Consider the following 27,993-nt stretch of genomic DNA (forward strand, 5'->3'; position numbering starts at 1 on the left):
AGTTTGGACTCACGTCACGCCCATTGCACGCTGCAATTGGCTTGATTATAGTCGCCGACTTCCTCGGTGGCATTTTACACGGTGGATTCCTTGTCAATCAATTTCAATTCTTGCAGGCGCCCACGCGACTGCTCCGCCCTTGGTGAAAAATAGTAGGCGGGTGCAAGAGGAATACAGTGTACTATGCCACCATTACGAGTGGCAAATAGTGCTGTCAATTTAATATTGCCGAAGTGCGTGTGTTAGTTACAATGCATGTGCAAGTTGCTAAATGTTGCTGCTATTGGCTCAAAAAGAATGATTGACGTTTTTAGAAGTAATTCTTGCCCATGCCATGTTTTGTGGCTAAAATGAAAACGAATGCCATTTAAATAGCTATCCCGTGTTCGGGAATACGAAACTACACCCTGCGCAACGCACATGGCCATACTGTAAAATAGCTGGGAACAAAAGAAGACAGCATGTGATTCTCGGGTCTGATTCGTCTCTGCCTGTGGCTCCTGTAATCTGGTAATTTTCCACTAGCCACTGAGGGGAGTGGTTCTGATGAGCGCATGGGACAAGGTGGAAGGGCGATTCAAAGGCAAAAAAGCACGTTTTCGTCAATCAAAAAAGAGTTGTATACGACAATAAGCACATATGAACTCACATGTAATGCAGTAGGTTTATATTTTCAGCTAAAATACCGCATGGACCGCAGGCTGGATGCAGAAATATACGCGTTTTTTGACAGGTCACGTGATCCAGCACGCCACTTGATGGAAAAATACAAGACTTTGGAGAAGCCAGCCATCAAGCTCACTTGCTACAGCGAATAGATGTGAATATGACAGAGCACGGTGTAATCGTAGTATTCGGTTCAAGGTGTGTCTAATTTACTGTCTTTAATTTTATTTAAATGTATTTAATATATTCGTTTCATTTCTGAAAGCAGGCGTATTATTACGTTGCGCTTAACGGTAAAGCTAAACTGAAAATTGGTTGATAAAAACGAAAAAGTAGACTGTGCTCCAGTTGTGTTAATTTCCTTCGGCTATTTGCAGTCAGAGACGAGAAGAATTTCTATTTTTAGTTCTGTTACTACATGAAAAAATGCAAGTTCAAGTACATTTGATTTTATCGTATACTTCCTTATTTAGGTTTATAAAATGGATTGTACGCTACTTAAACGCATATATGTTTTTGTGTTTTTTAACGTTTGTGCACAGAATATTGCATGCATCTTGTGCTCCACAGGTAAAATATTGTGTCCTCCATAATATTAACACAACAAGAAAGGTGACTCACACCACTGTATCATCATGATTCATTATTCGTAATTAGTATTGACTTATTTTGCTGAACATAACTCACTTCAGTGGACAAAAAATATAAGGATATCTGCAGACTCCTGTCTTTGAGTCAGATAAATAACTTGATTGATTGACGCAAATCTGTCTCCGTTGCTAGGGAAGATGTTTTCTTCTATTCATACAGTTTTTGAAATCAGTGGGAGGAGAATGTCTTTTCTACTTAACCAGCAAGGTTTGAGTTGTAAGTATACGGGTTACCTTGAATGACCTCAGAACCAACGAGAAATCTCATTCTGACCTGAGTCTTGTTTCCTGTGAGACAACCTACCCATAAAGTGCACAAAGTTGTGGCTTCGTGTATTAGTAATGCCACACCAATCTATGCAACCATGTGGTCATATTTCATGCCATGTGCGTGGTCAAATTCTGCAGTTGACTATTATGACCTATTTTAAAAAAAGACTGTTCACCCCCAATTCAATGCAACTGCCTGAACATTTACATGGTCTACCATTAATTACGTTGATTAATCAGCAAGGGTCTGCTTAAAGTGAGATACTTTGGCAGTTGGATGATTTTAACAGTTTTGCAAGAAACTACATCGCTAACTAAAATTAGCATGTGTTTTAAGAAGGCTATTAGCAGTGCCTTCTATCAGAGAAATATGTAGTTCTGTTATTCTTACTGCTGTCCATAGTTCTGCTCTGTATGCAAAACAACAGGAGAATTCATGTGGCCCTGTGATTTGATACACTATTATAGCTGCCAGGGTGCTCAGGTATGACAAAATGTGATGACTGTTTACAAAATTTAATCACATAGGGCATTGTGTCATTCTTATTTGGTTATCAGATGCATCGCCACTACTATAATTATGTGAGGAGTTGGCCAAATCTCTGTTGGCTGCAATATCACATATCAAATAAGCATACAATTACCAATTTCTCCTTTTTTTAAACAGTAAAATGTATATGAACATGGAGTATGGTGACAGTGTAGTCTGTTAGTCTCAAGGCACAATTGTAGCACTGTGCGATTTAGCATGTTTATATAACTTTAATTGTCATATTCACCCTGCCTGTTAGCTATGTATTCAGCTAATGTAATTAAAACAAGGTGCCTGAAATTATTTAGCTTGATCAGGCAGCCCAATACATTGCTTGCCAAACTAGCTAGGTCTTATTATTTGCTACTGATATCCATTCAATAATTTAGACAGGCACACCATACACAGTGCTTTCTTATGTCTCTCCTTCTGTTTTGGCTTGTAAGAGAGATATTGTTAATTTTTTCATTATGTCAACACACGTGTAAATCACGGAGCTGGAATTTGTGAAGTTTGAAAATAGCTAGGGTCTGTTGTTTTTGCTCTCGTGAGCCATAAATGTTCTCTCGTGCCCTGCGGCTGTAGCGCGCTGTTCACTGTCTCGGAGTGCAGGCATTCCTTGTTACACACATGTGAGAATGGAAATGAAGCACGCCGGATCTGGCTGGCCAAATCTCGTTCTGTCTGGCGCTGGCTGGCTGCTTACTGTACGTTGCCATTACATGATGCTGGAGAGGGGGGAGGGGGGCTCAGTGAGGCACTTGCTTCAAAGCTTAACTTTGCAACTTGCAAAACGAGCATTCTTTTCTCAAGTGTGTGAGAGGCGCTTCAAGAACAGCAGCAGCAGTGAAAGTTAAACGGCCACCGTGATAATGACATGCGATGCCTTTCCTCAGGAAACGTTAAGAACAGAGATGATCTTCGGTATTTCTTGGTGAATTATTATACAAGTTTAGAATGGAAAACATTTGATGGTGAGGGAATGAGACTTGCAACACTATCACGTTATTTTGCAGAAAGTGCACTGTAAGTAAACTTCATTGCTTGTGTATGAGGGAACTCGGCAACCGTCTGGCAGATTTCTTCAAAAGAATTAAAGTGAAATAAATGTTATAAGTTTGTTAACAGGGAGTTCAAGCTTTTCACGGTGGCCTGGGAGAATGACTGAGGTTATATAATTGGAGTGACTGTGTGCACAGTTCCAACAGGATCAGTGAAAAAAAAAAAAAGATATATATATATGCGCATATGTTCTTAGAAACAGCACCATCTTGTGTCCGAAAGCATACTGCACCATGTTCTTGGTGCTCCCTGATCAGTGTTAAAATCTCGTAATGGTAATGTGATGCAAAAATGCCAATTAGGTCTTCTGCTGCGGTAGCCTATCCACTTAGAGCCTATCCATGTGTTGTGTGTTCAGAGATGCTCTTCTGCTCTTCATTCCACGGTCAAAGTCACTTAGATAAAATTTTTCGCGCATTATGATGGTTGATGTCAACATTAGCTGAAGCTCCTGACATTTATCTACATGATTGTGTGCATTGCACTGCTGCCACACAATTGGCTGATTAGATAATTGCTTGAATAAGTATGTGTACCCAATAAAGTTCTCAGTGAGTGTATATATATGTATGTGTGTGTGTTTATATGTAAAATGCAGCTTCATAAATTACTCTTACCTTCACTCAAAAAAGGCTCTTAATGCTTCCTAGAATTATACATAGATAATTGTGGGTCATATTGCTTTACCATGGGAAGTAATACATTATAGCAATAAAAACAGTCTGTCCAGTGACCAGATCACTACAAACAATGAAATAGTCTAACCCGTACTGAATGTTGCTTGATTGGATAAGTGGAGGATCTTTGTTCTGTCAGTAACTGACAATAACTGGTAGCCTGTGGGTATCATTGGGGACACTCAGGCCAACATAACCCCACACATCAACATTTTCCCTTAGCAAAATGACATATTTAAGGAGAGGTGCTAATATTCTACTTGGGTTTTGGGTAGACTGTTTACAAATGCAGAAGCCAATGGGTCTTGAGGATAAGGTGATGCTGAAACCATTTCTATGGATTACAAAAATTGTAAGGCATTTTTGGAATCTGTTTCAAGGCTTTTTTTGTTTGACTGTCCGAAAATATATTTTGTCAATGAATAACTTTACCTTACATTGGTTTGAATAACTGCACTTTTATAATGCAAATGTTATAACTTGAAAACAGCATCCATCATATGGTAATTAGGAACAAACTTACAAAACAACTGAGAGCTACAAAGGCACTTCAAAGGAAATCTGGTAGAATACTGTGTTCTTAGATAACAAATTAATTATCTACATTATGTAACAATTGGCAGCAATTGTTTTAATTCCTCTGAGAATTGAGCATGGTCTGCATCTTGGAATCCAATTTCAATAGTTTCTTGCCACCTGGGATGAATTATAAATGCACTGAATCATTTCTGCATATGAACTCATATGTTAATAATTCATTATTACTTTAATCAGTGAATCATAAAAACACATTATTCTCAGAAAGCAAAATGATAACCGCACTCTAAAATGCCTTACACAGTACACAGTAGTTGTAGTTGTTTTGTGGTTAGAAGTCTGACAATGTTCTTTTTGAGTAGAGAACATTGTCAAATATTTTTAGTGAAGTTTAAAACCATGATCCTTCTTGACTTGGGGACTTTGTCCAACAAACTGATTAGTGCCATCTAGTGCTTAGACTGATAAACAATAGCACAACACATACTTTGGACACAGCAGATGGTAAGGATAAGATACAGTAAGCACAATCATGCATCTTGTATTTATTTTTGCCAAATCTTCAGGCGTTCCATTAAGGAAACAACAGCCAGCATTTGGAAAATGTTTGATGCTCTTGTCAATCACTTTAGTCCAGGGTTCTAGGCACCTCGATGCTCTGTGGAAATGCAGAGTACTCAGTGTGATCTCTTTAAGTGTAATCTCTTTAAGCTGCATGTGACCCTGAGTGTGACTGAAGGGATTATTTGCCAACCATTTCAAATGATCATCGGTATGATAAAACTGGAGTCCACGTGCAACGTCAGGATAGATGGCTCGTGTGTTTATGTAAGTGTGAACTGCGACAGTCGCTGAGCGGTGGCTCATTATCGTGTGGAGTGACCGGAGGGTATAATCTCTGAACTGTATTTTTAGGATTTGGTTCTACCTGGGATTCCAATTCCAAGTTCCAATTCCAGGTCCTCCTCAGTTCCACCTGGTTCACTCTTGAATTCCAACCACAGTTCAATGAAATTCAGAAGCTAAATGTATTAAGCTAAATATTCAGTGTGTCGTTGAAATTCAAATGCACCCGAGGCTGAGCAATTAATTGTTCCTGTTTTCAGTTTTGTGACCCTAATGATTTTCTGTTCTAATTTACTTTACTTTTTGTCACATCACATATAGCACAGTCAAATCTGGGCTGTTTTATCCAGAGAGGGAATCTTCTGGATTCAGTTCCTCTGTCTACTATAGGAAGGGATTTCAATCCTAGCCCCAGGTTCTGCTAAATTAAAGCAGTTGATTACATAGTTACAGTAGTGTACAGAGATTTGCAGCCCTGGTCAAAAAGGCATTTACAGCTAATATCTAAGTTAACAGAAGTAAACCTGACCTCTAAATGGTATAATGTTAAACATGACATAGTTCTTCAAATTTTAAAGCAAGATTATTTTTTTATTTAAAATTTTTACAGTGGCGGCATGGATGGTGCAGTGGGTAGCACTGCCAGGTCCTGGGTTCGAATCCCCGTCGGCCAGGGCCTCTCTGTGTGGAGTTTGCATCCACGTTTCTGCGTGGGTTTCCTCCCACAGTCCAAAGACATGCAGGTTAGGCTGATCGGAGAGTCTAAATTGCCCGTAGGTATGAGTGTGTGAGTGAATGGTGTGTGTGCCCTGCAATGGACTGGCGACCTGTCCAGGGTGTATTCCTGTCTTTCGCCCAATGTATGCTGGGATAGGCTCCAGCCCCCTGCGACCCTGTTCAGGATAAGCGGGTTAGGATAATGAATGAATGAATGAATGAATGAATGAATTTTTACAGCTCCAAATGATATAAAATGAAGGCCCTGTGCAAACGTTTGGGAACCCTGTCAGTTACTAATTTGTAACTCCTCCTTGGGCAACTATAATAGCTTGTAAACGCTTCTTGTAGCCAGCTAAGAGTCTTTCAATTCTCGCTTTTGGAATCTTTCCACATTCCTCCTGGCAGAACCCCTCTAGCTCAGAAATATTCTTTGGCCTCCTTGCATATATGGCATGTTTGAGATCTCTCCACAGATTTACAATAATATTATCTGGGGACTGTGGTGGCCATTCCAAAACCTTCAACCCTCCTTCCTGGAGGTACTTCATGGTTGATTTCAAGAAATGCTTTGGATCATCGTCTTGCAGGAATACCCAACCTCTCTTCAACTTCAATGTCTGGACTGACCTTTCAACGTTAGCCTCTAGAATTTCTTAATATTTGCTGGCATCCATTTTTCCTTCACCTCACACAATATTTCCTGTGCCCCAGCTGCCACACAACCCCAAAGCAGAAATTGCTTTGATTTATTGATGCTGGAAACCGCTCAACAAAGATACAGGCTCTGAAAATCTCTCAGTTAATTTGCTGGCTGCAGGTGTCCAACAAAAGTGTGTGACCAATGACATAGGCTGTGAAAAATCTTTCAGTGAAGTGAGAGGTTTCTCCTCCACAGAAAACGGCTGGAATGGTTTTTTGCTGGGTAATAAAATCAAAACCACATTGCTCCAGTGGCTATGGGTACAGAGTGTCCCTAAATCTGACAGAACGCACGTCTGCCAATCCCTTTTGTGAACGGTAATATACATTGCGTTTAACATTGTGTGCCCCTGGACCCCAGCCAGTGCGTTTGCCTCCCTTCAACACAGACCACATAAGGAGCCGGCCGAATTGGCTGGTCTGAAGCAACGAAACTCGTTCCAGAACATTCTGCCAGCATGGAAGCATACCTTTCTTCCTCACTGTCCACTGGGATCTGTATCTAGGCAACCTGCCATCAGGAAACAAGAGGCACTGAGGTCAGTACATATAGTACCTATTCCAAAACATACTGTACCAAACTTCCCATGGACCCTCGTTGTTAGCCCCTGTACCTGTCCGTCCTCTCACAGCTGAGCTCTCCTGACCTGCGGTGCAGATTGGTTGAAGGAAGGAATCTTAATGCATGTCAGGGAGCAGACTGGGAGTATTTAGAAAAGCAATTATCAGTTTAATGTTGTCTAATGTGTGTAATAAGCTGATTTTTCTGAATGCAGTGGAAATGGTGAAATAGAACTGTGTTCATTCCAGAAAACATGACAGGTATTTGAATACTTGATTTTTCGAATGCTTGTCTTCAGTGGAACTAGATTCGTCAACTCCAGATATAAATGTGTCACGAGTTGTTAATTAATTGTAATGAAAACAATTAATGAAAGGCAATAAAAATTATTTCTAAAATCAAAATAATTGTATGTTTTTTGTTGGATCAGCCAGCTTTATGGTAGCCAAAGAATATCATATAATTGTGTTGGATTCATTAAGTCATATTTCTTAACAGACTATTGTGTGTAGTGTGGGACAGAATGTGTCATTATTCACACATGCCGTTTTTGATGAAAACATGTCTTAACATATGCATGCCTATACGCATAGTTTGGGACAAACTGATGAGTTATTCCCATCAGAAGTGGATTGAGGATTTCTTCCAATAATTGGTCACCAGTTAATTAATTTAAATGAGAAAACTCATAATTTAGCGCAGACTGTGACACAATAATTAATTTATAAATGACTTCTGAGAAAAATTAGTAGAAAATTTGAAGCAGTTATGAATAGCTATTATGAATAGTCATGAAATGCTCCAGACAGTCCAATACACTGCCGGGATGGAATCCTTTGTACCATATGGGACAAAGGTCCCAGATATCATGTACAATTGTATTACTGTATCATTCTATGTGTTCTTCAGTAGCTCAGGGATGTCCAGGAGTCAGAAAGTCATACCATATGTTTCTTCCTCTGCTGAACTCATTCATTCATTAGTTTTACCTCATGGCTGAAGAATTGTGCTAATTACCAATGTACATTTTCCACCTGGGCAAAAGAGTAGTCGATAGCTTTTTTCCAAGAAAAGATTTAGCAGTTTAACAAACGATAATACTGAAATATGAGGATGGCACAAGTGCATTTGTGAAAGCAGCATGGTTAGAGAGTGCAGGACAGCAGATTGTGACAGTCTACAGCAAAGAGAGTACATGCTCTGTGTACATGCTCTGTGCAGGTTTCACCCCCGTGAAGTCTGTTCTCCGTTTGACCACCACAGCTTTCCAGTTTCCCTCTATCGCGCAGGCTTGACACTGTTCCTCTTCCTCTGAAGTTGCACAGAGGCTTTTTCCTTTAAGTGTGCCTGTAGTGTGTGTGTGTGTTTCCTTTAAGTCCACCTGTAGTGTGTGTGTGTGTGTGTGTGTGTGTGTTTCCTTTAAGTCCACCTGTAGTGTGTGTGTGTGTGTGTGTGTGTGTGTGTGTTTGTGTGTGTTTCCTTTGAGTCCACCTGTAGTGTGTGTGTGTGTTTGTTTGTGTGTGTTTCCTTTCAGTCCACCTGTAGTGTTTGTGAGTCTTCTTTGCCTTGGATACATGCAAAAACCTCCTCCAGTCCCTCTGATATTCCTGATAACTGAACATACTCCACTTTAATTCACATCATTTTCACATTCAATTTTTTTTTTGTTCAAATGATGGAGTCAAAGAAATAGGAATAATTTCTTAATTTCAGATCATTTCACATTTCTCATTCTGTTTTTCTTTTGCAGAATCTCAATTGACGACTACTGTTCACATTTGTCCCTGGGCTTTTCACCCAGCTAAACAAACAGGGTTTTTTTTTTTTTAACACTGTCCACAGTAATAGCACAGTCAGTGTATCACCTCTGAGAGTGCCCTGCTGGCTCTCAGGAGCAAGCATTCAGCACCATTAGTCACCAAAGCACAGCTGGCTGTGTCAGGATCAGACTGTCCACTGCCAACTACAGAGGAATCATCTGCACAACAGTCATAATGTAGCTTCAGACACATTACTGGGCTCTTTTTATAATCAACCTTCGCTATTATTCTCTATTCTCTTCACTTTTTCTTATTCTCATCTCTCACTTCGCACTCTCTTTCTCCCTCTCTCCCTCTCTCTCTCTCCCTCTCTCTCTCCCCTTCTCTCTCTCTCTCTCTCCAATGGGACGCAGTCAAGGGGTCTTGTGCGGAAGGTGATATCATTGAGCTCCCCATGTCAGCACCCTCCATACCCCCTTTTATGGAGAAAAGAAATCAAAGTAAAAATGGCTGGTCTTTCCCCAGGGACCCCATAAAATAAATTGTACACACAGCTTGGGGATCAAAGAGCAGGGCTGCGTAGCTCTCAATGACCAGCATTCCTGTCTGACTCCGGGGCAACTGCTCATAAATCATTTTATATGGTGTTCGTGGCAAGGTGTTTTCAGGAACCGGGGACGTCATGATGTTCACTGCCTTTACAAATTTACATAGACCACATAAATTGGGGTTTGAAGATTTGATTACCACAGTACTCTTCAATGCATTTCATTTCACTACACCTGCTTCCAAGCAAGATGCTCCCATTGCTTCGACCAGAAGGGAATTTCAACGACAAAAGGGAAACGCTAATCTTCCGCTACCTATACATACAAAGGCGATAAAAGGCGATAATTTCGACGTCCTGACTTTTTGGTAGTTTTGATGGTAAAGGGACCCAACCATTTTCCATGGCTAAAGTTAATTTGTGTTCATGTTCGTGGAATATTTCGAAGGCGAAGGCTTACGCCGTGGCCAACTTTTAGTGTTATTTTAGTCGTATCTACTTAGTTAATAACAATGTGAGTCAGACCGGTCGGCCAGAAGGTGGTCTGTGATGTGAGACGCGACCTCCCAAGGGTTAGCGCACAGGTCATGGCTCACAGAATGCAGGAGTGCGTGAAGAAGAATCTCTCCCAAGGATCACCAAACTGCCTGGCTTTCTTTTCCAACCTCTGATTGTTTGGCGGATAATGTATGTGCCAAAATCTGTTATAATTGCACTGCTTATGGTTTTACTCTGAATGATTAATCTTCAAAAATTACATCGCGGTTTATTTTCTTTAACAATGGAAATAAATTCCCCCGAACGACGACGTATGTATGGTCATTTAAATGGATGTTTAATAATAATTGTGTAGATGTCGTTCTTTAGTTTCCACAAATATGCAAGGTTGAGACTTCGGAACAGTTATTTCAGAAAACATCTGTGGGAATGGATATTCACCATCATCATTTACCACGGTGTGTATCAATTTCAAATATTTACAATTGAGCAGTTGCAATGCATTTACATTTTCCTTCAAATTACACGCAACAATTCTGAAATGGTTTCAAAGCTCATACGCTTTAAAATCCAGATGAGCTGCTTTTAATTGATGTGTCTGCCAGACAAAGGTGGTTACACGTGCAGTTACAGTGTGAATTTTATGTCCGGCTTTTCTTAATCACGTGATACCGTGGAAATACTGGAAAGATAAACGTGTACTGTAGCGACTGTAACACAGTTTCTGTTTCACATATGCACATACAAGCGTTCAAACCAACGTGATTGTTAGTCCTGAGCAGTTTTAAATGTATGGAACCCGTGGGCTACACTTTCTGACTTCTAGTAAACGCACTGTCCACTAAAAGGTGTATCTTAAAAAAAATCCACCTGCTTTTGTCACTTGTAATAGTCTAGCACATGCCTCATGACAAGGAATGAAGGTCCATTTGAGAATTACTTCATGTTTTATGAAAAGCGATGTCTTCCCTCTTTTGCTCATGGCAGAGGTACGGAGGGAGATGTTCTGAAGGAGGGCGGCAGAAAAGAGAAGAGGGCTCTCAGCAAGAGCTTTCGCGTTGTCATTCGCCTGTGCCCCCAGGACCAGAGGGACCCCCGAGCAGGTTGCACATCTGTCTGCGTCACATTACATTCCTGCCAGTTAGCAGCCACTCATATCCACAGCAACTCACACAACGTTTTCTTACACAACATACTTACATAAACTCGACGATTCACTTCATTCAGTATTTATTAGACCTATTTTGGAGATTTGTTCATTCTTCTGCTGTAGCCTATGCACTTAGAGGTTTGACGCATTGTGTGTTCAGAGATGCTCGTCCGCATACCACTGTTGTAATGTGTGGTTATTTGCGTTACTGTCACCTACCTGTCACCTTTGACCAGTCTGGCCCTTCTCCTCTGACCTCTCTCATTAACAATGCGTTTCTGCTCGCAGAACTTCTGTTCACTGGATGGCTTTTGTTTTTCCACATGATCCTCTGCAAATTCTAGAGACTGTTGTGCATGAAAATCTCAGGAGATCAGCAGTTTCTGAGATACTCAAACGACCCTGTCTGCCACCAACAATCATTCCATGGTCAAAGTCTCTTCTCCATTCTGACATTTGGTCTGAAAAACAGCTGAACCTCTTGACCACATCTGCATGCTTTTATGCATTTAGTTGATGCCACATGATTGGCTGATTAAATATTTCCATTAACAAGTCGGTGTACAGGTCTACCTAATAAGGTGATCACTGAGTGTAAGTTGGTTGTCAAACACTGTGCCTAGATATTTGTAGGAGTGAACAATTTCAACCTTCTCACCATGTGTGTTACTCTATGATGGCATCTTTGTCTTGTCTGAAATCAATGATCACCTCCTTAATGTTGGCTACATTTAACTCCAAAAAGTTTACATTACACCAATTTATAGTCTCGTTCTGGACCTTAAGGGAGAGACAGTAGAGGCTGTCCCTCTCTCTGAAATCCCATATTAGAAATTCAGAAGCAAATTATAGATCCTACTTGAGGCAATTGTTTATTGTTATGATGCCATTCTACATGTATAACTTATTCATGGTATGCATTTTATTTTGGAATAACGTTTTAATGCTATGATAAGATATTAGCGGATTAAATAATACAGGCAACCTCAAGAGTGTATCCAGGTGAAGGACAGAAACGCACTGTGGAGAAATGGAGTAGATTTGGGTCCTGCTATCGGTGCTTCTGTAACTCAGTGCTTTATTACCGCAAAACAACGTGATGGACATTTCGACCCACGCCGGGTTGTCGTCAGAACCCAGGTCTGAACGTCTGTATCATGATGTTCTTTTTGGGTGAACTCTATTTCCTTTTACCTTGATAAAATGTCACGCCATTTTATTCCTTCCACGGCAGATGAGGCGAGAAGCTCCATAAAGGTTGAGGAACCGAATCGGATCGTTGTCGACAGAGGACGGGTGAGCGCGTCACGCCTGTCGGTGACACTTACGTGAGCAGGTGCGCTAATTTGGGGCGGGGTTATCCGGGGACGCGTCCTCCCTCAGAGTGACGGACGCATCGCTAAAACCGACATGAAAGCATAAAATGGAAGGTGCTGAAATTAGATGATGGCTGTTAGAATGCCCGCCTTAATTATATGACTCAGGATTAGGTATGTTAACAGACAGGAAAACATTCAAGTTGTGTCAGAAAAAGTGTGTGGGTGGACACAAAGACTGCTCACACTGCTATGTGGCTGCATAAGGAAACCGAGTGCTGAATTTATTATGTGTTGCTTTCTTGTGAGGGATCTTTCTATCCCTACTGGGAGATTTTTAGCTCACTTGCTTGCTTTTTGAGGGTTCAGGCCTAGCTTTTGGCAAATTTTACTTTGTAAAGCATCCTCATGACAGTGTGTGTAAAAAAATAAAATCATGATACAAATACATTTTATTTCATTTCATTTGAAGGGTCACCAGCCGCACTCTTTGGATTTTGATGCAGTGTGGTGCGAGAAAGGCACCCAGAAGGATGTCTACGAATCCACAGCCAAGGTAGCAACAGGCTGCACTTCTCTGTTATTCCAGTAGTACTACACCTCCTTACTGTGGGGCGTCCATTTTCTTTATTTAATTTACCCATAAAACCTGCACAGGGCACATGATATGCAATTCTAACTATCAAGAAATTAGTCTCTGATTTTAAATGATTAAATTGACCCAAGGGACCTCATGCCACATGTCACAATTTTGTAAACATGGCTAGTATAACATGCTATACATAATACAAATCTAACGCATTTAAAACTATAATAAATGTTCTAGCCTGCTGTAAAATCCAGCTATACCAGCTTGACTAGCTTGAAAACTTTGCTGGTACCATATCAAGCTGGGAGCTGGTCTGAACTGGGCAACCAGCAAAACCAAGTTAAGCTGGGAGCTGATCTGAACTGCTTAACCAGCTACCAGCTATTTCAAAACATAGCTTGAGCTGTGTTCTTCAGCAGGGTATTCTTGCATACTCAAACGAACCCTGGCCATATCAGGTGAGGATGCAGGCCTGCATATGCAGTGTGTGCTGTCTGGTTGAGTCAGCAGGCGTGCTGATGCTTCCTCTCTCAGCCTCTGGTGGAGGCTCTACTGCAGGGCTACAACGGCTGTGTCATCACCTACGGCTCTCCTGGCAGCGGGAAGTCCTACACCCTGCTGGGCGGCAGCCTCACGGGCAAACAGAGGGGCATTATCAGCAGAGCTGCAGAGGACATCTTCAACAGTATGCCTTTCCATTCACATTGCATGCAGCGCTCATGCAGGGGGTTTCTACTGGAGCCAAAATGGCGTCGCACTTTGAGGTTGTGATTTTCACTTGATGCCAGACAAGAGAGACATTTAGAACAAGACTAAAAGTATCACAGTGGATCTGGGCCTGGACCAGTGTCACATCTATCAACTGTGTTCTTCAATCAGCCAACGGCATGTTTGGAGGGCTAGCTTTAAATGTTTGACAAGAATCAGGATTTGGTATCAAGCGATTTTTTTAAATCTGAAAGATACATACCTGCAGGGAAGTAGTGAGTAGTTCATCCTGGAGTATCTTTACAATGGTGGTAACCACAGCATTTTTCACGAACAAGAGTTGACCTTCCATTTCTCCAACCAGCAACAGAGGCTCTAAACTGCAAGATCAGAGTCTCCTTCATTCATGTGGCAAATGAGAAGATTTACGATCTGTTGGTAAGCTCTTCCTTTTGCCTCAATAACCTCAACAAATTTAAGATATTTTTCCAAGGTGGCATTTTTCACTGTAAGAGGGACAGCGGCAATGTGCCAGCACTGTAGGGAATTGAGAGCTCTGTAATTCTCTTTAAATGATCGGTTTGTATCGGGGCTCGTTTTCTGTCCCTGATGCACTGGCTTCTCTCTCCACAGGAGAGCCCTCCGGCTGAGGTCTGTCGGATCCACGAGGGGGAGGAGATGGTTTTTCTGGAGGGGCTGAAGGAGGTGGAGGTGGGGTCTTCTCAGGACCTGCTGCACCTCTACAAGCGTGGGTCGGCCAACAGACATGCAGGTATGCCGGTGTCAAACACCGAGTCCAGAGAGACATAAAACATTACTGTGCCCCGTGGATGCGTTTCCATGTCCCACAATGCATCTGTTTTTCCATCTGGCATAAAGGGGTGTCAAAGGGTGAGTTTGCCAGCAAGAGCCACACCATTTTCAACATCGTGGCCATCAGCACGAACCTCAGGGAAGAAAGCGATGGTGAGGCCCAGTCGTGAGTTGCCCTGGCTTGTCTCCTTGAATCTGTGTGTCTGTGTGCATCCAAATGAACTGCGATTCCCTGTGAGAGACAAACGCGCCCTTCGGTTAAAGATCACAAGCACGGGCTAAAGGCAGTAGGTGTTTCTTGAATTCTCTCATCTTTAGCCGACTGTATCAGGAACCCACACTCACGGTACTTTGATCACATTTGCTCACTTTTCTCCCAAATCTGTGTTTAAAAACGACACCACTCATGCTACTGGCTTTAGACAATTATGCCTGTGTATCTACCAGTGGCTACTTATTCCTGTGCATACTAAAAGCCCCGGGGCCCAGCTTTCAGTTCTAGTTTAGTTAACGTGGCAAACATACAAGGAGATGGTATGCCTGCATTATGTAATGAAATGAGTGTGGGGGCGGCCTGTAGTGTAGTGGTTAAGGTAAACGACTGGGACACGCAAGGTCGGTGGTTCTAATCCCCGGTGTAGCCACAATAAGATCCGCATAGCCGTTGAGCCCTTGAGCAAGGCCCTTAACCCTGCATTGCTCCAGGAGAGGATTGTCTCCTGCTTAGTCTAATCAACTGTACGTTGCTCTGGATAAGAGTGTCTGCCAAATGCCAATAATGTAATGTAATGTAATGTAATGTAATATGAGTGTGCTGTCTGTCCATTCTTTTGTTAAATCAAACTCACTCTCCTGTGTATGTTTTTAGCCCTGGAGGTGACAGTCAGCAAGCTCACCCTGGTAAGTGGAGAGTATTTATTTAATTGAAAGTACAATCTGAAATGGATTTTTGCATGGTGCACTGAGGCACCTAATTTAAACATTTAGCAAATTTCCCCCAAGGGGGTGTAGAGGCTAACCTGATTGCCACGACCGCACTGCTGAATTGCATTTGTGAATTTAAGAAGCTTCCATAATGTTTTGTTTTCACAGGTGGATCTGGCTAGCTCAGGAAAAGTAAGTCGAATGCTTCCTGTTTATGTTCAACAAGGCTGATGTAGTCCCAGGTCGGACACTCTTTCTTTATTACAAACACGACTGAGTAAATCATTTATGAGATCTGTAATGGGCATTGGTTATGTGTGAGTAATCACGCTGCAAGTTCACACAAATTTGGCCTGTGTGCCTTACCTTTGGTGTGCATTCTAATGATTTCAGGATTTGAACATATGACGGGCCCCCAAACTGGGATCCTGGGGCCCCCAAAGAAAATTGAAAAGAGTAAAAAAAAAAAAAACACAGATTTATAAATAACACATGTTAGAGTTTGATAAAATAAACATTTGCAAGTGTATTATTCATATTATTTTGATAATTCAATTTGTTATATTTTTATTTAAATACTGTGCAATGTAGAGCCATAACATACAGAATAGAAGTATTACTATCCATGCATTGCGGAAGTTTGTGCTTGAGTTAATATAAATAATATAAAAATAATATAATATAAAGGTTTGGACACACTTCCAAGCCATAGTGTGATGGATTTTTAATGCTTTGGAGCCTATCGTGGGTGTTGGACAATGAAAGCCTTGACCTGAAAAATCTTGGGGGCAATCTCCTTGCCTTTATAAAATAGAGGCAAATGCACCAAGGTATTTAGCGTAGGTGCTAGGTAAACAAAAAGAAAGCTACAAAGTAAATCCCACGCACTGCTGTTAATGCTCCCTAGTGATATATTTATTAAACTGAGCCAACCAGTGAACCAGTTTGTCTTTGTTAGGTGACAGTGTCCTCACCTTTATCAGTACATAGTGTGCTGTGTTATGTCTTTGCTTTTTGATGATGATGATTTTGGATAATGCCTACCGATCGACCAACTGTTCTATCTATCTATCTTACTATCTATCTATCTATTTATCTCTCCATCCCTCTATCACTGTGCAGGCAGCCCCTCGCAGTAGCGCTCTCGGAGACGGGAAGAGATCTTTCCACACAATTCAGGAAAACCCTCAAGAAGCCAAGATACTCAAGCGGTCCCTCACAATATTTGGAAATGCAAGTGAATTTTCCCCACTCTTTCCAGCTAACCCTGGTGTATGTCTATTGCCCTCTGTGTCTCTTTTCCTGACTTTTACTGAATAAAATAAATACTACCATGTATTGCTGTATACTATACCGAACACTGTTGTAAAACATGTCACAGCAGGTTGTGTTACTGCTATTTATTCAGTTTTATATATTTATTTTATGTCAGATCATTTTTTGAAAGCTTAATAGTTTGGCTTTCCAAGCAATTCCTAGTTCATCTGAACCATGTGTAGGACAACGAGGCGACAGTGCAGTTTTCGTTGTGTTTTGGCATTGCCAGCCATCCTTTGATCACAGGGGCAGGACAGAAAATCAATTGGATGTGAGTATGGTTTGCTTGTGTACACTGGTCCTTTCATTTCATTTACCTGAACTTTGCTCAGACTCTTTGTTCGGGGCACTGGGGGGCTGGCCTATAGCCCTGAATGTAAAGTGATCGTTGCAGCAACTTCCGTCAGTGTGGACGGGTGGAGGCCGCATTGCGTGCAGCTGTAGGATTCAGCTGCCAGAATACTGGCAACAATCAGCGATGGCGCGGTCAGGCTTCAATCTCAGATTCTACGGCACGACGCCGCGCCTGGGACCGGCGTTTCGACGGGGGACACATTTAGCTACACGACAGCCCCGTTTCTGAGCACGTCTCTTATCTGGAAAGGCTGTCGGGTTCCACTCTGAGAAAATGACAGGAGCAGAACACTGACTGCACTGCCATGGCAACAGCGCGATAAGAAGGGGCCTATTCTGCCTTCCCGGGGTAGTCTCTCTCTGTTCTGAATGATCGCAAATGTGTTCATTGTACGAGGAGAGCTACATTACCTGCTCGAGAGCACTTAGAATGGGAGCGATGGTTGACATTACCACATTGATCACCGCGTTGGACAAATATTATAGTTCTTTACTGAACTGGATAGCAAATCCACATTTAGCTGGGCTATTTGGAGTTGTAGAGTACAGACAGGAGTGCCACTGCTAGAGAGACCACAACATTTTTCACCATTGACAATTTATTTGAGGGTACAATACATTTATATTTACATGCTAATGTATATAGTAGCCATGGTTATTCGGGGTGACTGTTGTTTAGCTGATATTACATTACATTATTGGCATTTGGCAGACGCTCTTATCCAGAGCGACGTACAGTTGATTAGACTGCAATGCAGGGTTAAGCAGCTGTGCGGATCTTATTGTGGCTACACCGGGATTAGAACCACCAACCTTGCGGGTCCCAGTCATTTACCTTAACCACTCACACTTACAGGCCGCCCTGATATCTTTGCGAATCAGATGTAAGATTTAGGGGAAGGTTCCTGATTTAAGGAGACTTGTTTGTACTTGCAGGTGATTTTTGCCCTCAGCAGTGCTGCCTGCCAGCATGTGCCGTATCGGGAGTCCAAGCTGACCAGGATCCTGAGGGACTGGTGAGCTCCCCTAGCTGCATCCATCTTCTCTTTATACTTTAATGTATATTATTATCCAATTTGGTAAAGTGATATGGGAGGAGGGCCATGGTGGCGCAACAGGCTAAGATGCAGCGGACTTGCGGTTACGGTTCGTTGCAGTTGCACACCGAGGGCCGGGGTTCGGGGTTTGATTCCTGCCAAAAGCCAAGTTTGGCCGGCTCTCGTGGAGCGGCATAATTGGCTCGCTGCTCCAGAGGGAGGGACTTGTCAGGGTCAGCGGATCGCCGCCATAACAGCACCCCGGGGGTCTCGGAATCACGGTCACGAGCACGAGACGAGACAGCTTGAAGAAGGCGTGTTGTTCTCGGATCGCCAGATCCCTTCAGGCCGCCGAGGGACAGGGTGTGGGCGGTGTATCCCCCAGCTAACACTAATTGGATTAGATAGGGTACAATTGGCTACCAAATTGGGAGAAAAAGGGGAAAATTATTTTTAAAATAATAATAAATTATATGGGATGTTAATTTACATGTATGGGTTTATGAACCGTGGCCCTGTGTCATCCAGCTTAGGTGGAAATTGCCAGACGTGTTTGATCGTGACGGTGTCGTCCAACCTGGTGTCCGTTACGGAGACGCTCAGCAGCCTTCAGTTCGCCTGCCGCGCCATGGCGATCCCGGGCCGCGTGGTGCACACCTCCCATCTCCGCTGCTCACCTGTGCAGGTACGACACTGCCACGCCCTGTCCTCACCTGTGAGGTACGACACTGCCACGCCCTGTCCTCACCTGTGCTGTACGACACTGCCACGCCCTGTCCTCACCTGTGCTGTACGACACTGCCACGCCCTGTCCTCACCTGTGCTGTACGACACTGCCACACCCTGTCCTCACCTGTGCTGTACGACACTGCCACGCCCTGTCCTCACCTGTGCTGTACGACACTGCCACGCCCTGTCCTCACCTGTGCAGTACGACACTGCTACACCCTGTCCTCACCTGTGCTGTACGACACTGCCACACCCTGTCCTCACCTGTGAGGTACGACACTGCCACACCCTGTCCTCACCTGTGAGGTACGACACTGCCACGCCCTGTCCTCACCTGTGCTGTACGACATTTGCTGGTTTAATTTGCCATGCCAGTGAGTCTAGAGTGGTAAAAATGATTTATCAGACCTGGGTGTGTTTTTGTATTCAGGTTTTTTCCTGTATCTTTCTGTGCAGAGTGTGAAGGTGGCTGAGAAAGCCAGATGCAGCCCAGGCAGACACACGGTGCAGCTGCCCTGTACCCCTGACTCACGGGTAGGGAACTACAGGACCCTCTACTCTAAAGCACCTCTTTGGTGTGCGAATGAAACTGAGCAGCTCAGTTTGTTTTTTGCATGGTGTCCATTTTGTGATGCATATATTCATCAGCATTACCACTGGAGACATTAGGAGTACTGTGTTTTTTATACAGGTAATGATATGTAAATGATAGACGTAAATATGTAATATTATGAGAATGGACATATTTGCTGTCCTAATATGAATTTAATCAAATAACAAGGTAATGTAATTTGTGTAAGTTAATAATGTAATGTAAGGTTTATCAATAGTAAAAGCCTTGGAAACATGCAGCATCACAAAATGCATTGCTTTTGCATTATTTCAGTTTCAAATGCAAGGCAACTCCTAAAAATACCTAATTAATTCTGCATGTATCAATCCCTGAAGCCCAGAGAATGATGATGGAGGTAGCGTGAGAGAGTAGGGCATGAATGCACAGTGTGCTCTGTTGGAACCTCTCACTCTGGATGTGGGCCTCTTGACCTTTGACCTCAGGGCATCCAGTCCCAGACCAGCCTGCCCCCCATCCTGCCCGGCCCGGCCCAGGCCTGCGGGCCCTTCCTCAGGCCACAGGAGGAGGGGGACCTGAGGGCCTTCCTGCCTCAGCTGGACCGGGCGGGGCCGGCGGAGGGCGGGGGCCGCTCCGGGCGCCCTGGGAGAGGGGCGAGGCCCTCAGAGGAGAGGGGGGGTGTCTGGTCCCGGTCCAGCAGCTTGGCGGGGCCCCAGGTCCCGGAGGCCGGCGGGAGAGAGAGGCCCCCAAACCTTCGCCCCGAGGCCCTGCCCTCCCCACGCATCTCCGTGGACCGGCTGCCCCCCTCCCTCCCACCCCCCGCGGCGGCCCCCATCGCTCCCGTGGGGCTGGAGTGCCCCAACTGCAAGCGGGAGAGGAAGATCAGGGAGGAGTACGACAAGTACGTGATCCAGGCCCGGAGAGACCGAGACGGCCTGAGCCAGAGGGTGACCCAGCTGGAGGCAGAGCTCCAGGGGAGGGAGGCCGGCTCCACCACTGCCCCCTCCGCAAGGGCCAGAACAGGGGCAGAGACAGCCTCCGCACCCCAGGTACAGGACCTCCAGTGAAGGGGCTCTTTGGGTTATGATGTATTGTTCTGGTGTGTAGGGTGTACTGCAGGGTCAGATTCAGACAAAATGTCTGCAAATGTTATTCAGATGTTGCTGTAATGAGGACACTTTTTAGGTAAAGGGTACGCTTGGATATTTAGGATTATTTAAGACTTATGTTTGTTTTACACAACAAACTCAGTACCAGAAACCAACTTTAAATTTAAGTGTTGCCGTGGGAGCGTTTTTTTGAATAGCATCTATATATGAAAATGATTTGAAAAGACTTTTGGTTCTTTAAAAGAATTATAAAGGAGGGGATTTCATTGATTGTAAACACAAGGTCGCAACAGTGCCAAAAAATCCTGCGTAGTATGCCTTGAAAAGAACCCTGAAGCATGCAACATGCAGGCCTAATTTGAAAGCTTGAAATCGATCTGCTCCAAATTTGCCACTGGCACCAAATCATAATGTTGGCCTTTGTGCCGGAGTCGAGAGAGCTTAGTCTGTGGTCGTCTGCTCTTTCACAATGTCACACCTCGTTCTGTTTGGCCGGTGATATATAAAGGTCCTGCCAGGGCACGTATTGTCCAGCATGCTGACGGCTGAACTTCCTGCCCAGGGTGAGGGGGCGGACAGCGGGGCTTGTGGGAGGAGGCAGAGGAAGGCCGCGAAGAGCACGGCCAGCCAAACGGAGCCGTCGCCCTCGGAAACGGAAAGCGATCGCACGCGGCAGCAGATGGTGAGCGCGGGGCGGATGGACGTGGGTTTCCTCACCTTAATCCGTTCAGTCACTTCGGCTCCGTCACAGGACGCCATTGTGGCTCACGGGATATCCGCTGCTAGACAGGCTTGGCCCGAAATGAAGTAAAAACCTCAGTGAGCAAAAGGAACGTATTATTTTCGCGGTCAGCTGTTTTTATACAACTTTTTATTTGACATGTTTTTCATTTTCTCCAAATGTGGAGTGAGAGATATTTTGTAGGTCCATCTTCTGGCTACAATATTCAGGAGAATCGGTTCAGGAGAATGCAGACAAGCACACATCTTTCTTACGCAGGCTTATACAATAATATCCGTGGGTGGCCAGTTATGCGTTGTCCTCAGGGACTCTCGCAGTCATGGGTTTGATTCAGAGCTGTGGGGGGCACAGCGCTGCCATAATGACTCCTACTTTAGCTGCTCACGCTACCCCAGAGATGGCCGTCAGTCATAATCTGACAATTCAACTACGGAACATTGAGACGTCAGGTCAGCTCAGGTCACTGACAAGTTCCAATAGCGAATGGTAAATGGTTGGCATTTATATAGCGCCTTTATCCAAAGTGCTGTGCAATTCATGCTTCTCATTCACCCATTCATACACACACTCACACACCAATGGCGATTGGCCGCCATGCAAGGCACCAGCCAGTGCGTCAGGAGCATTTAGGGGTTAGGTGTCTTGCTCAGGGACACTTCGACACACCCAGGGTGGGAATTGAACCAGCAACCCCCCGACTGCCAGATCACTGCTCTTACTGCCTGATCCAATGTCACTCCAAAATAGCAGGGCACTGAAGCTCGCTGGTACTCTCCACCTGGCTGTGGTTTCTCCTGGGCGGGCAGGAGAGCGACAGAGAGAGACTCTCCACCGGGCTGTGGTTTCTCCTGGCGGGCAGGAGAGCGACAGAGAGAGACTCTCCACCTGGCTGTGGTTTCTCTTTGGCCTGCAGGAGAGAGACAGAGAGAGACTCTCCTGTGGTTTCTCGTTGGCCTGCAGGAGAGAGACAGAGAGAGACTCTCCTATGGTTTCTCTTTGGCCTGCAGGAGAGAGACAGAGAGAGACTCTCCTGTGGTTTCTCGTTGGCCTGCAGGAGAGAGACAGAGAGAGACTCTCCTGTGGTTTCTCTTTGGCCTGCAGGAGAGAGACAGAGAGAGACTCTCCTATGGTTTCTCTTTGGCCTGCAGGAGAGAGACAGAGAGAGACTCTCCTGTGGTTTCTCGTTGGCCTGCAGGAGAGAGACAGAGAGAGACTCTCCTGTGGTTTCTCTTTGGCCTGCAGGAGAGAGACAGAGAGAGACTCTCCTGTGGTTTCTCGTTGGCCTGCAGGAGAGAGACAGAGAGAGACTCTCCTGTGGTTTCTCTTTGGCCTGCAGGAGAGAGACAGAGAGAGACTCTCCTGTGGTTTCTCTTTGGCCTGCAGGAGAGAGACAGAGAGAGACTCTCCTGTGGTTTCTCTTTGGCCTGCAGGACGGCCTGCGGAGAGAGACGGAGGCCCTCAGGGGGCAGCTGGAGGAGAGTCGGGGGAAGGAGAGGGCCCTGGCGGCGAGCCTGCAGGCGGAGAGGGGCCGGGGGGCCCAGGAGGCTGAGGAGCTGAGGGCCCAGCTGGACAGAGGGAGGGAGAAGGACAGACAGCTCGGCCTCCTGCAGAGACAGAAGGTATGTGGGAAAGAGAGGCCCTGCCGCCCAGGCACAGCGCCTCTCAGTTCTGAGACGCAGTCAGCCTGACTGAGGGAAGGCTAGAGCTGGCCTGACTGACTGAAGGCTAGAGCTGGCCTGGCTGAGGGAAGGCTAGAGCTGGCCTGGCTGAGGGAAGGCTAGAGCTGGCCTGACTGAGTGAAGGCTAAAGCTGGCCTGGCTGAGGGAAGGCTAGAGCTGGCCTGGCTGAGTGAAGGCTAGAGCTGGCCTGACTGAGTGAAGGCTAAAGCTGGCCACAGCCAGAGGCGAACCACAAAATCCTGCCTTCTTCCCCCCTTGAACTCAGCCTGCTCATTTCACTAATCAGACCTACCTCCTGGTTGAAGATTTGTGCAAATTAGGCAATCCAGGTGAACACAATACCGGGAGGACTAACTTTCTGAACCTAGATTTTCCACCTCTAGCCACAGCCCATAGGAATGATCTGGATTGTATACCACACTGTTGGGCCAACCATTACCTAGAAAAGTGCCTTAACAGGATGAGCCATTGGGCGGTCGTAATCCAGAGCAGATTACAACCGAAGGGAGCATTTAAGGTAAGGCAGGGGGGCCCAATCATATGCCACGGAGGGCAGGAGGGAGGGTGCACAGGTTTCAATTCCAACCTATCACGACACCAGCCGATTTCAGGAATCAACACGCCTTCAACCAGAGAGGGATCTAATTAGTGACATCAGCTGGCGTAGTGATTAGTCGGAATAAAACCCTGCATACTTTCGGCCCTCCACGCACGCGATGCCTTACCCTACACGCTCCCTTCGGCTGTAATCTGCCCTGGATGAAAACATCTGCTAAGTGACTGGCTGTAGTAAGACAGCAGGGCAGGCGGGCGGCTCACTGGCTGTCCGTTTCATTCCCCAGGAGAGCCTGATGCTGGAGCTGCAGGACTCAGAAGCGGTGCACGACAGGTTTAGAGAGGACGCCGTTCTCACCGTGACGGGTCTGCAGAAACAGAAGGTACAACCAAACACGGCAGAAAGATATGTCACTTCTCTGAGCACGTCTGCACAAGTAGCACAATGTATGATTCTGTTTTTGGTGAATTGTTACAATGTGTGTGTGTCTGTGTGTGTGTGTGTGTGTGTGTTATTTATACATTTTCGTTCTACACAAACAATGTTTCCTTTTCGATGTTTCCTTCACAGAAGGAATTGTTGTCTCAGCTAGACGAAGCAAAAATATTTTGTGATAAGGTAAGCCCTTTTTGAATGACAAGAATTATTATGAAATATTGAGAAGGGTTTGATAGCAATTACAGCTCAACATTTCCTATGCACATACAAGAATTGATTGAAATTCTTTATTGATCATTTAAAATCCAGGTGGCCCCTCTGAACAGAGATGCTCCAAATACCAAAAAGAATACAAAAATAATAAAACACAATAAAGCCAAATACTTCTTTTTGTGGTGGTCCTTTATGAGTTAAAAGCGCCTGTCTGCGCCCCTGTCACAGGTCAGGGCCGAGAACGCAGGTCTGAGGGAGCAGCTGGAGGCTCTCCTGGCACGGCTGAGATCCGGGCCCCGCCCGGACAGCCCCGCCCGCCCTGCCCCCCCTCACGTCCACACCGTCACCACAAACACGGAGATGCTGCTCCTCTCCCACCACGTGTCCCAGCAGTGTGCCCCGGGCCCTGGAGCAGGCAGGTCTCCGTCCTGCTCACAAAATGGCCGACTCCCGTCACACACGCACATAGAGCATGCCAGTTCCATGATCGATACTTCACCGTTGTGTCATATCCAGCAGGAGCACTGTGGGCCGTAGAGACAGTATCAGAGGTTACGGGTTTGAATCAGGTGGTGGCACTGCAAATTCTAATATATTCACTGAACTGTATTGCCATGATACTGAATTGGAATATTTTCAGCAGTCCCCTTACTAAACCGAAACTGCTTTTGGAGAAATGGGAAATATTTGAAATATGTCCGCTGAGAAGCATGCTTGGCATGTATAATACTTGGCATGCTGAAAGTATGGAGGTTTTTGTGTTGAAAAGAGATGAGCTTTGAATGCGTTTGTGTTTACACGTTTGTTTTTGTTTTTTTAGAGGGCGGCTGCTTCTTCAGCGGCTGCACTGGATTCCAGAGCTCTGCGTTTCCCGGGAAACAACCGGAGTATTCCACCACGCAGGACAACGACGACAACCTGCCTAAAATGAAAGACATATTCAAACAACTGTGAGCTATGCATACACTAAAACTTGAGAATTTTTCACATTGTTTTCATGTAATTTTTCAAAGGTCAGGATTTCCCTGCTCCTTGTGTGTGTGAACTGGGTTTGCAATGCAAAGCTCGCCAGTTGAGATCCTAAGTGAGGTCACTGCCATCGACCTCTTGAATATAAAGGACTGTAAGCCACTCTGGATATATGTCTACTACATTAGCAGTAATTTTACTGTGAACATCAGCAGTAACTTTACTGTGAACAGTAGCATTAAATTTTACTGGAAACATTAACATTAATTTTACTGTGAGCATTAGCAGTAATTTTGCTGAGAGCATTAGCAGTAATTTTGCTGTGAGCATTAGCAGTAATTTTGCTGTGAGCATTAGCAGTAATTTTGCTGTGAGCATTAGCAGTAATTTTGCTGTGAGCATTAGCAGTAATTTTGCTGTGAGCATTAGCAGTAATTTTTCTGTGAGCATTAGCAGTAATTTTGCTGTGAGCATTAGCAGTAGTTTTGCTGTGAGCATTAGCAGTAGTTTTGCTGTGAGCATTAGCAGTAATTTTGCTGTGAGCATTAGCAGTAATTTTGCTCTGAGCATTAGCAGTAATTTTGCTCTGAGCATTAGCAGTAATTTTGCTGTGAGCATTAGCAGTAATTTTTCTGTGAGCATTAGCAGTAATTTTGCTGTGAGCATTAGCAGTAATTTCGCTGTGAGCATTAGCAGTAATTTTGCTGTGACCTTTAGCAGTAATTTTGCTGTGAGCATTAGCAGTAATTGTGCTGTGAGCATTAGCAGTAATTGTGCTGAGAGCATTAGCAGTAATTGTGCTGTGAGCATTAGCAGTAATTGTGCTGAGAGCATTAGCAGTAATTGTGCTGTGAGCATTAGCAGTAATTGTGCTGAGAGCATTAGCAGTAATTGTGCTGTGAGCATTAGCAGTAATTGTGCTGTGAGCATTAGCAGTAATTTTGCTGTGAGCATTAGCAGTAATTTTGCTGTGAGCATTAGCAGTAATTGTGCTGTGAGCATTAGCAGTAATTTTGCTGTGAGCATTAGCAGTAATTTTGCTGAGAGCATTAGCAGTAATTTTGCTGTGAGCATTAGCAGTAATTGTGCTGAGAGCATTAGCAGTAAGCGCTCTGTTTCTCCCGGGTTCACCCCGCAGGAGGAGAGAGCACAGCCTGCTGCTGGACGTGATGCTGATCCTGTACAGACGGGGCTGGTTCGCCGCAGACGCCATTCCCTACGTCAGACGCACGCTGAGGAAATGCGGGATGCGTCTGAAGGACACGGACTGAGCTGCTGAGCGCGTGTGCTCCTCCTCACCACCGGCCTGCGGTCAGAGACGTGCGGTTAGGCGGTCACATCAGAGAGAGGCTACGCTGCGTGGGAACGGGCCCTAAACATGCTTTATAGATGCTAAAACTACGGAACTAATTGGACTGACAGTATTTCTGTTTTCAATGCGCAGTGTCTACAGTACAATATTTGAAATATATTGCCGTTAAAAACTATTTTAGGGTCCATCTCATTCACATAGTTATCCATTCATAATTTTTACCAAATCTATGGGTGCTAAAAGTGGCATTGTTTCAAGGGTTAAGCAGCAGTACTGTATTTGTGTGTATTTGTTGGATACATGAGAAAAATGAGAAGTCACTGCTCTCAGAAGCCAACACTGAATGTTCCTCCCTTCACAATTCACTGCAATTCCCGGCCATAAATTAAAACCTTTATTGCCATTGGGTTTTTAAGTGCACTTCATAGGCCTGTTAAAAGGGACCTGGCTGCAGAATAGAGCACACACTGAATAGGAAATCCCAGTTTACAATCTCTTACAGCCTTCTGCCAGAATCTCTCTCGAAGTGGATAAGCCTGTCCTAACCTGATGAACATGTAACTGCCATGCACAACATGCACATGCATTGTCACAATATCAAAGGGCTCATTTGTGAAGAGGAGCCAAAAAATGCACATTGCACATATAATTGCATGATTCAGCATGGCTCCGCCTACTACACAACTACAAGAATACTTCCTGGGGTGGGTGGAGTAGGTGTGTCCATCACATTTGCATCAAGTATTCTCTAACCAATCAGATGCCGGCAGTGTTCTGTATGGTATTTATCCCAAACAGTTGGCTGTCTGACTAGTGCAAGTTTGAAAACAAGCAGTTACAAAAGTAAACAAATTTGTGAACCGTCGATATCTTGATTGACATTTATATGACGTAGAGGTGCTGCATTAAGCAGGTGATTAATCATGGTCCAGGATTGCGCTGGCTGACCTCACGCTGAAGGCAGCTGGTCTCCTGGGCAGCTCTAGCACTGCGCAGGGCTCCTTTACCTCTTCTCCCAGCTCACAGCGTCCTCTGCTGGGGATTCTGGGAAGAGGATGCTCCAGAGCTCATAAACCTCTCTCCTCTCACTGCAGTGTCTCTCTCGCTCCCATTTGAACCCAAAAAAATAAACGTCAAGTGCCAACACAGATGGAACATTTTTAAATAAATAAAAATAAAGATTAATACAGACACGGCACACAACACGTGGATTCCTTTATGTGCATTTCACCTTGGGACCAGCGTGCCGCCCACCTAGCCTGAATCTCGCAGATTAAATAAACACAGAGAGCCAAACATAGCCTTTGTATCCGGGTTTTACAAGTTACTTTAAATTGACTTTTCTTTCCCATCCCTCTTCATTTTGAGGCTGCAAAATGGAGTCTATGGTGTACAGTCAGGTACTGTGTGTCAGTGTGTTCCAGCAAACACTCTTCCACAT

The 27,993-nt window shown here is 44.5% G+C and overlaps 1 protein-coding gene across 1 annotated transcript; it reads left to right on the forward strand.

The window, feature by feature from the left end:
• The first annotated feature begins 46 nt into the window (after positions 1-46).
• Positions 47-27,689, forward strand: si:ch211-63b16.4 (kinesin-related protein 3). The gene is made up of 22 exons (XM_061228705.1): positions 47-864; positions 11,014-11,129; positions 12,411-12,472; positions 12,965-13,048; positions 13,616-13,766; positions 14,154-14,227; positions 14,423-14,561; positions 14,669-14,755; positions 15,471-15,502; positions 15,695-15,718; positions 16,649-16,759; positions 18,134-18,213; positions 18,763-18,919; positions 19,420-19,497; positions 20,020-20,583; positions 21,206-21,346; positions 22,816-23,004; positions 23,907-24,002; positions 24,191-24,238; positions 24,500-24,686; positions 25,092-25,221; positions 26,379-27,689. Exons 1-22 carry the CDS (start codon positions 827-829, stop codon positions 26,509-26,511), a joined length of 2,721 nt encoding a protein of 906 aa, XP_061084689.1. The 5' UTR covers positions 47-826; the 3' UTR covers positions 26,512-27,689.
• Positions 27,690-27,993: the final 304 nt, after the last annotated feature.

The sequence above is a fragment of the Conger conger genome, chromosome 18, assembly GCF_963514075.1.
Source record: "Conger conger chromosome 18, fConCon1.1, whole genome shotgun sequence".
In the NCBI taxonomy this organism is placed as follows: domain Eukaryota; kingdom Metazoa; phylum Chordata; class Actinopteri; order Anguilliformes; family Congridae; genus Conger; species Conger conger.